At 33.6% G+C, this 8,750-nt stretch overlaps 2 protein-coding genes across 3 annotated transcripts; one reads left to right on the top strand and one right to left on the bottom strand.

Annotated features, from left to right (window-relative positions):
* The first annotated feature begins 1,382 nt into the window (after positions 1 to 1,382).
* On the top strand, positions 1,383 to 4,255 carry LOC127103176 (cation/H(+) antiporter 4). Its single transcript, XM_051040453.1, has 3 exons — positions 1,383 to 1,697; positions 1,874 to 2,878; positions 2,967 to 4,255. The coding sequence occupies exons 1-3, from the start codon at positions 1,437 to 1,439 to the stop codon at positions 4,059 to 4,061; spliced, it is 2,361 nt and encodes a 786-aa protein (XP_050896410.1). The 5' UTR covers positions 1,383 to 1,436; the 3' UTR covers positions 4,062 to 4,255.
* A 76-nt stretch (positions 4,256 to 4,331) lies between these two features.
* Positions 4,332 to 8,359, bottom strand: LOC127103177 (geranylgeranyl transferase type-2 subunit beta 1). Of its 2 annotated transcripts, XM_051040454.1 has the most exons (10): positions 8,196 to 8,359; positions 7,982 to 8,047; positions 7,739 to 7,889; positions 7,536 to 7,652; positions 7,084 to 7,150; positions 6,847 to 6,995; positions 6,155 to 6,288; positions 5,962 to 6,060; positions 5,772 to 5,847; positions 4,332 to 4,573 (listed from the first exon to the last, which is right to left on the bottom strand). In XM_051040454.1, the coding sequence occupies exons 2-10, from the start codon at positions 8,033 to 8,035 to the stop codon at positions 4,479 to 4,481; spliced, it is 942 nt and encodes a 313-aa protein (XP_050896411.1). In that variant the 5' UTR covers positions 8,036 to 8,047; positions 8,196 to 8,359; the 3' UTR covers positions 4,332 to 4,478. The 2 variants fall into 2 exon arrangements, 1 of the variants encoding a protein (XP_050896411.1); XR_007794758.1 differs by lacking the exon at positions 4,332 to 4,573 and having other exon boundaries at positions 5,770 to 5,847; positions 5,962 to 6,070.
* Positions 8,360 to 8,750: the final 391 nt, after the last annotated feature.

Below are 8,750 nucleotides of genomic sequence, written 5' to 3' on the forward strand. Positions count from 1 at the left end.
GTTTCCCTCATAACCCCGACGTTGTCGTCTTCTTCGAAACCTGTCGAAGAACCTTATAACCAAAGCCCAATAAGATAGTGTTATGGGTTTTCTCTTCCATAGTCATTTTTTCTTTGTCAGATAACGCATCGTCCATGACTTTGGCTCCCTTCAGCGCTTCTAAACAATCCTGCTGAACTAGTAGGAATTTCATCTTCAAGCGCCACATACCGAAAGCGTTCACTCCGGTGAACTTTTCAATCTCATACTTTGTTGATGGCATCTTCTCCACGCTCACCGAACCAATTTATTATGAAAACGATACCGGAATAACAAAGTATAATCGGTTTCTTGATCAACAAGAAACCCACAAGGGTAGAAAAAATGGAAGCAATAAGAACACAACAAATTGGTTATAAATTTGTTATTCTTTACTTTTTATTTGAAACAAGATTACAAGTATTACAGAATAACAAATAACCTCTCTCATCCTAATTAGGATTTGTGTTATGCAATGATGAGAGACTAGTATGCTATTTATAAGAAAACTAACACACTAAACTAATGGTCTTTTACAGACAGGTTCATTACACAAACTAACTTAGAGAACAAACTAACTTAAACAATTTGACATAATAAACAGACCAAATTCGACATGCTAACAATTCTAGCATACTTCGACTACAGCATGTGAACAGACTTCGACGGCATGCTAATGATCATGTCGGATTGTCGAACCAAAAAGCTACCCTTCGACCATACTAGAATTCGATTCAATATCACACATATATTGTATGTCATATTCAAACAAATAATTGCATGTGATTGAAAAAACATATGATTTACTATAAATTGATTAAATTTGATCAAAAATATAATTTAAAAAAATTCATCATTATTAATAATAATAATAATAATATAAAATTACGAAGGTTAGTGTATATATATATATATATATATATATATATATATATATATATATATATATAAAGCAATGCAACTCAAATTAAAAATAAATAAAAAACAATTCCCGATACAAAAAAGAAAAATAAGATTGAAAATCTGTTTAAAAATAGTCCCCACTATGAATTGAATGAACGAGATTAAGTATACAAGAATGAGCCATGAACAGCTATTTCTAAAATGTATAATTTTAGTACACAAGCAAAAATACACTTCACATGCCTTTTTCTTTCTCTCATATCACAAAACGTTGCCTGTAACTATAATAAAAATCTAATATAGATAAAATTGAATACAGCTATATATTTATATAAAATAAGTCACAATCTCTTAAATTAGCTCTTATTACCTCTCTGTCCAAATTTCAAATTTAACTGTTTTAGTTGTTATCATATTTGACACATAATATCTTATTACTATATGATAACAAACTTGTTTGATTATTGAATAATTTTCCTTCATCTCTCTCTCTCTCTCTGAAAATTTGAAGGAAAATGAATTTTAATATAACTGTAGAACGTAGCATGTTCTTAACACTTCATCCTTATAATTATTCAACCTTCAATGTTTGTTCTGCTGCTCCACCAAATATTGTTTCAGATGGATTATGGGGTGGAAAAGAAAATGGAAGGGTTCCACTTAGGTCTGCACTTCCTATGTTTGAGTTGCAAGTTCTTGTCATTTTCAGTATCACACAAATCTGCAATTTCTTCCTTCGACGTTTGGATTTTCCCGAATTCATCGGCCAAATGATGGTAAGTACTGTTTTTTTTATTTTAGGATGATTTAATGGATTCATCATGGTCGTCTTATGTTTTCGGAGACTCTGAATAGATTAGTCATAGTTTAACCCGCCTTTGCACACCTTCGCAGACAGACAGCCCTGGAATTCATAATATGTAGTTGATCAAATTGTATCCATTTTTTGCAGGCTGGCTTAATTCTTGGACCTACAATTCGGATGAATGAAATGGACAAACTCAAGTTCATATTGTTTCCATATGGAAGTCAAGACATACTTGCATCAATTTCATCAATTGGTTATGCACTTTACATCTTCATCACTGCTGTGCAAATGGATTTGAGCATGGTGACAAGGACAGGTCATAAGGCTTGGACTTTTGCGGTAATGGGTTTGGTCGCGCCTTTAATCATAACTTTTTCGGTTCAATCCTCCATAAAATCATTAACACATAACTATCTCGAAGAAATATGCAATGATATTCCTTATGTGGTTTTATCGCATACTGTAATTTCCTTTGCAGTCGTTGCTTCTTTACTCAACGAACTTAAAATCCTTAACTCGGAACTCGGGAGATTGGCATTATCGTCGGTGTTGGTGGGCGACATACTAGGAACGACGATCGGATGCATTAGTAATATGTTAATGTTACAACATGAGTTACAAAAGAGGATAATATTTGGTATCTCGGGGTTTGCTTTTGCTATCTTTGTTCCGTTGGTTTTCCGGCCGATAATGTTTTTGATCATCAAACATACGAAAGAAGGAAGACCTGTGGATGATGGTTATCTCTATGGCATCATTGTGCTTGTATGTGGTTTAGGTTGGACTTCAGTTTACATAGGCCAAGATTTTATACTTGGTGCATTTGTTTTAGGGTTGGCTGTGCCAGAAGGTCCTCCATTAGGAGCTGCATTGGTGAAGAAGCTTCAATTCTTTTCTTCAAGTTTATTTCTGCCTATATTTGTGACCTGTGGTGTGATGAAAGCAGATTTGGGTTTGCCACTTTCAAAAAGAGCTTTTGTTGGTATTGGTGGCTTTATTTTCTTTACACACTTAATCAAAATGATAGCTTATGTTATACCTGCACTCATTTGCAAAATCCCTTTGAAAGATGCTTTGGCTCTTGCCCTTATTTTGAATGCCAAAGGAACTGTGGATGTTGGCATATTTTCTGGCTTATATGATGAAAAGGTAGCTACTGCTATACTTACTTATGATAAGCACTTATTTTGTATAGGCTATTTCTTTAACAGTTTCATTTGTATGTGGATTAATGCAGCTTTTTTCTGCACAAACTTATGGAGTGATGATGATAAGCATAATGATCATAGCGTGCATCGTAAAATGGTCAGTGAAGATACTGTATGATCCATCCAGAAAATACGCTGGATACCAGAGAAGGACAATCATGAGTTTGAAACCGGAAGCAGAACTGAGAATACTCGCTTGCATTCACAAACAATACAACATACCTGCTATAACAGATGTTCTTGACCTTTGTTCGCCGACAACAGAGAAACCTATCATTGTTGATGCATTGCATCTTATTGAGTTAGTTGGAAGGACATCTCCCATTTTCATCTCGCATCGTCTTCAAAAAACGGTTTCGTGTTCCCACAAGTCTTACTCGGACGATCTCATTCTTGCTTTGGATCTCTATGAACATGAAAACTATGGTGGAGTAACTTCACACACTTTCACAGCCATATCTCCGCCTACACTTATGCATGAAGATGTTTGTCAACTTGCATTGGACAAAGTTGCATCCATCATAATTCTTCCATTCCATAGAAGATGGACTGTTGACGGTGGCGTTGAATCGGATGACAAGAATATAAGGGCTTTAAATTGCAAAGTACTCGAAATAGCTCCGTGCACAATAGGAATCCTCGTGACTCGTTCTTTGTTACAAAACAACATGTCCATTAAGTTAGCCATGGTTTTTCTGGGTGGAAGAGATGACAGAGAGGCTTTGTGCTTGGCGAAAAGAACGATAACAAACCCTAGGATTAACTTGGTCGTGTATCACCTTACAGTAGAGCAACACATGCCAAATTTGGAGTATCTACTGGATAATGAGGCGCTAAATGAAATAAAGAAAATAATAACACATTATTGCACAGAAAAGGTTAGTTATCAAAAAGTGACGGTAAACGATGGTCCAGCGACATCTGCTATGCTTCGCGTTATAGCAAATGAACATGATTTTTTTATTGTTGGGAGAACACATGACAATGACTTACCTCAGACAGAAGGACTTACAAACTGGAGTGAATTTTCAGAGTTAGGTGTCATTGGAGATTTGCTTGCTTCACCAGATTTTGAGAGCAGAGCTGGTGTTTTGGTAGTGCAGCAACAAGTCAAAGACAAATAAATAGCTTGTGTAAACAGAGATGTAAAGAGAAAACAGAATTGTCTCGGTACATGTTATTTATTACATTAATTTTGTTGTAATACGAGTTAGCTACACATTTTTTTCAGCTTAATCAGCTACATATTTTTATTCTTATTTTTGTTCTTGCAAATGTATCAAATCAAAGTGACTAGAATGAATCACAGAAACTGTTCCCTTGCAAAACAGTTACTTTTTTAGCAAAAGAAATTTTACTCATAAGTAGTAACTTTAATTTAATGGATAACCATATCACTGCAAATTTAACTAATAGATGCTCAAACTGTTGATGTTTTACACAGAAAAATTTAATACTACTATTAACAAGAATTGAAGATCTTATGAATCTAAACATAAGACCTTATCATTACTTGATAACATTTGTCGACGTCCAAGTCCTTATTTACTAAAGAAAATTTGATTTACAACGTCAACAGGTAGAGCATAAGCTGGGTCTATCGGTTTCAACCCAGGATATTCAAGAAGCGACAGTCCTGCAACAACAAATAAAACAACTTTAGCATTCAGAGATCATTGTCTAAAAAAAATATGAAACACAAATAACAGTAATCGTGTTGTCAGGAAAGGACAAACAGACTTGCTGAGTTACATCCTGTTATAGGTTATTGAATTTGGGACACAATATATACAACACACTCTTTTTTTAGGTAAAAACTTATATGGGTCTAGTAAATTTTAACATCTAAAAGAAAGTGTATTGAAAAGTGTGTTAGAGAGTGTGTTGCAAGCATATTCAGATGTAATATGAACAGCACTATATAGAGGTAAAAGTGACAGAAAGAATGCAAAGTGGGATGAAGAGAAGCTATGTACAATAATGAAGTGAACAACAACATTAAGTCTTATAACTGACATATATGCTTACTTTAAACTTTCCAAACAACAATCGACAATCTAATATTTTACCATGAAACATGTCTAATGATGAATCCTCTAAATTCAAATCTGTCTTAATGTTTTGGCACATTGTTTTCTTTTGTTTCTCTCTAGGGACTATCTTTTCACCCAATCAACGCTGATCATTTTACCATGAAACACGTCTAATGACAAATCATTTATATTCAAATCTACTGTTTTCTTTTGTTTCTCTCTACCTCTAGTTACTGAACTATCTTCCACCCGATCAACGGTTCTTATCAATGCTTCTACAAGTCTACTCCACAGATGTACAAAGGACCTAAGAGAATGCTTTACCATCTATGATTTGTAATGTTTCCATTCTTAATCCTAATTCCTAACTAGGTTAGTATAACTACACATCCATTGTGGCATTGTCATTTCAGCAGCAATGTGATTACTTTCTCATTAGCTCTAAATCCCGACATTCAATATATTATAACTTTGCTGGATTTATACCTGTGTGGTAAATTTTCTTTTAAACTTGAATGTTACTTTCTATCAAAAAGTACTCTATAGAAACATTTATCCATTTCCACCACCATGCTTGAATCCTATGGTTGATATCCAAGACAGTTTGGATAAACTTTTCAACATGCACTTTCAGGAAAATAAAATTGAAAGTATGCTATAATGATTATGAGTATATAACTAATAACTTTTTGCATTAGTTGAAATACATTTCGACAAGTAAGAAACTTCCTTATCTTACTACTCCATAACAACCTATAAATCAAGAACATATGAACTAAAAAAAGGAGAGAAAAAAATTACCGGCCACCCCAAAGTATGTATGAAAGACATCCACAGCATCATCTGGTCTGTCTGAAATTCCACCATTTTCCGTGTCCTTATAGTTTCAATATGCATAATATTTCAGAAATTGGTAAGACAAACTCATAACAGTTAACACCAAAAGAAAAAAGAACATGCTGATTTGTATACACAGATTCCACTAAATAACCTGGCAATCCAGGATGAACTTTATAAGCTTCTCCTTGCTAATCCAATGAACCCTATCGATCATGATCAGGCTAGATAGAACCCACCATGAGTAGCATACCTGACATGATCTAAAAATTGGTAAGACAAACTGCAGTAAACCTAAACTTTTTTTTAAAACAACAATAAGCCTAAACTTGAAAAGCTTTACTAACATCAGGATCTTTCTCTGGACGCCCATTTAGACCTCCAGATTTAACTTGTCGCTCACATAACCACCAACCAAGTAGGTCCTTGTCAATAAGATCCAATGAACCCGTTATAGCAAGTGCCCCCACACAGCAGAAAACTGAAATAGGAAAAGCAATACCTCAAAAGAATGATTCAAGTCTACAACTCATTGCACTCTTTCATTTGGAATTCAGAAAATGGAAAAATCGAAGCAAACTAACTAAAAATGGAAAAAGCTTTACTCAATGCATTCATTGACTAAAAAATTGTTTTAAAATATACATTCCTTAAGTGAACAGTCAATACAGTACAATATATCAAATATTAACATTGCTAAAACAGAATACCGAATTCTGGGATTAGACCTCCTAAAGAGGTTGCCTAAAGTACATAAATTAACTACTTCGCGGTTAAAGGTTTAGTGAGATGCACACAATACTATCAATTCAGAAATATTAATTTTTAGTGTTCTCCTACTGGGGCTTCAGAGGAGAAAGAAACAGATTATTGTTACATAATAACTTTAAACAAATTCCAACTATGCCCTAAACACACACAGCACTACCTTCGCGTAGGGAAAAAGTAAACAACAAATCTTCAAAAGGAATAAAAGTACATGCATTGAATAACATAGATAAAGTAATATTCAAGAAAAATGATGAATAATATATCATACTTTGTCCGGCATGAGATTCCCCGCCGGGTGTGCAACCAAAACCACCATCCATGTTTTTGCAACTTATAATGTATTTCACAGCCTTTTCCACATTTATTCTATCCAAGCGACGTAATATCGATAGACAGCAAATAGCAATGTATGAGAACCTAAGACAAACAAGTCAGTGGATTTTAGTCAAAAAGTGAAGTAATACCAAAGGCACTCCACAAAAAAAAAGGGATCTTAAAAAATTACCGGGTATCAACTTCACCCCATATATCCCCTGAAAAAGACCCATCTTCATTTTGCAGGCTGACAATATCTAACATAAATATTAAGAAACACAAGATCCAGTACTATATTTATTAGTTAACTTAATTTCACTATTATAATTTCGGTAACTAACCTATCTAACTGCATAAAAATTGATAACAAATACCATTTTATTGATTACTTTAGGAAACATCTTGAGTCATTTAAGCACGACAGAAAAGTATGATAGCCAATCGAGACCAACATCCTGATAAGCGAGCAGTATGATAGAATTTTTATGAAAAAAAAGTTGCAAAAACAACAAAGTTGTGCCAGTAACAAAAAAAACTGGGAATAAATATTACAGAAACATCAAAATTATGCCGGTAACACAAAACATGTGAATAAATATCACAGAACCTTCAGAGTCGGCTAACATGTGTGTCAAAGGATACAACCTGTCACTCTATCTACATCAATAACATCGAGCTTATTAAAGAGAGCCAGCACCTGCACGGCACTGAGCGTATACAAGATATGTGGATCATGTTCAACATTTCCACCAAATCCCCCTTCAGAAAAACACACATTTCACGAGTTAAGAAAATATCCGCATCAGTGATGTATAAAAATCCAAATTCTCAAAGTGAACAACAACCTGACTCATGCTGACAACTGATGATCCATGAAACAACCTCATCAACATCGACAACGTGAAGCTTTCCCAAAATATCAAGGGCAGTCAATCCCCAGTATGCTCCATTCATCCTCAGATGCTCCATTACCACGGATTCAAAGCTATCTTTCTTCTGGAAAACAGAATTAAAAAATGTTTGAAATGAATTCGAAGATAAAAGATAATTAGCAAATAATTGATCAACAATAAATCGAGTGAAGTAACCTTTTCAACTGATAGTATATATCTAACATGTTTCTCAGCAGCTAGGTCTCCCATCTCTGAAGCAAACTATGGCAACACATAAACAAAATTGTTAAAGCTTTGCGATTACTAACCTAATTTGAGATTATTAAGAGTTAATGGAGCATTGCGATTTGGAATGATTTGAGAATTGAAAACAAGAGAGAATTGAAGAATGAGTAAGAAAGTTAATTACCGGTGTAGTGACTTGAGAAGAGGGAGGTTGAGAACGTTGCTGCAATGTCCGGAGCGGGGTGGGAAGGTTCCGGTGCGGCTGAATGCAGTGACTTGAGAGATGTCAACAGATTTATCGGCTGAAGGTAATATATTGTTAATAGTATTATAAACAAAAAAAATTAAATGATTAAAAACTGTAAATTTGGGTTTAATTTTTAGATTTCAAGTAAAAATAACATAAATTTATTAAATTATGTTTTGTTATATTTAATAGTCAACTATCACTGATAAGTGATAAATATTTTTAAATTAAATAAAGATGATAATCATGTGTAATAATTATTAGTTACACATCATCTCACCTAAGAAGAATAGTCAATAATCTTAAGTAAAGTTATATTTATTTAGCATATTTAAAATGAAAGTTATATTTATTTATAAAATGAAATGCTAACGAATGTTTTTTTACACTTGTTAAAATATTAAAAAGATAAGTTGAATATTATTTAAAATATTAAAAGATAGTTTTTTTTAAAATACATAATGCATTGAATATAAAATATTTGTTTTATTA

This window comes from Lathyrus oleraceus, chromosome 7 (assembly GCF_024323335.1).
Source record: "Lathyrus oleraceus cultivar Zhongwan6 chromosome 7, CAAS_Psat_ZW6_1.0, whole genome shotgun sequence".
Lineage (NCBI taxonomy): Eukaryota > Viridiplantae > Streptophyta > Magnoliopsida > Fabales > Fabaceae > Lathyrus > Lathyrus oleraceus.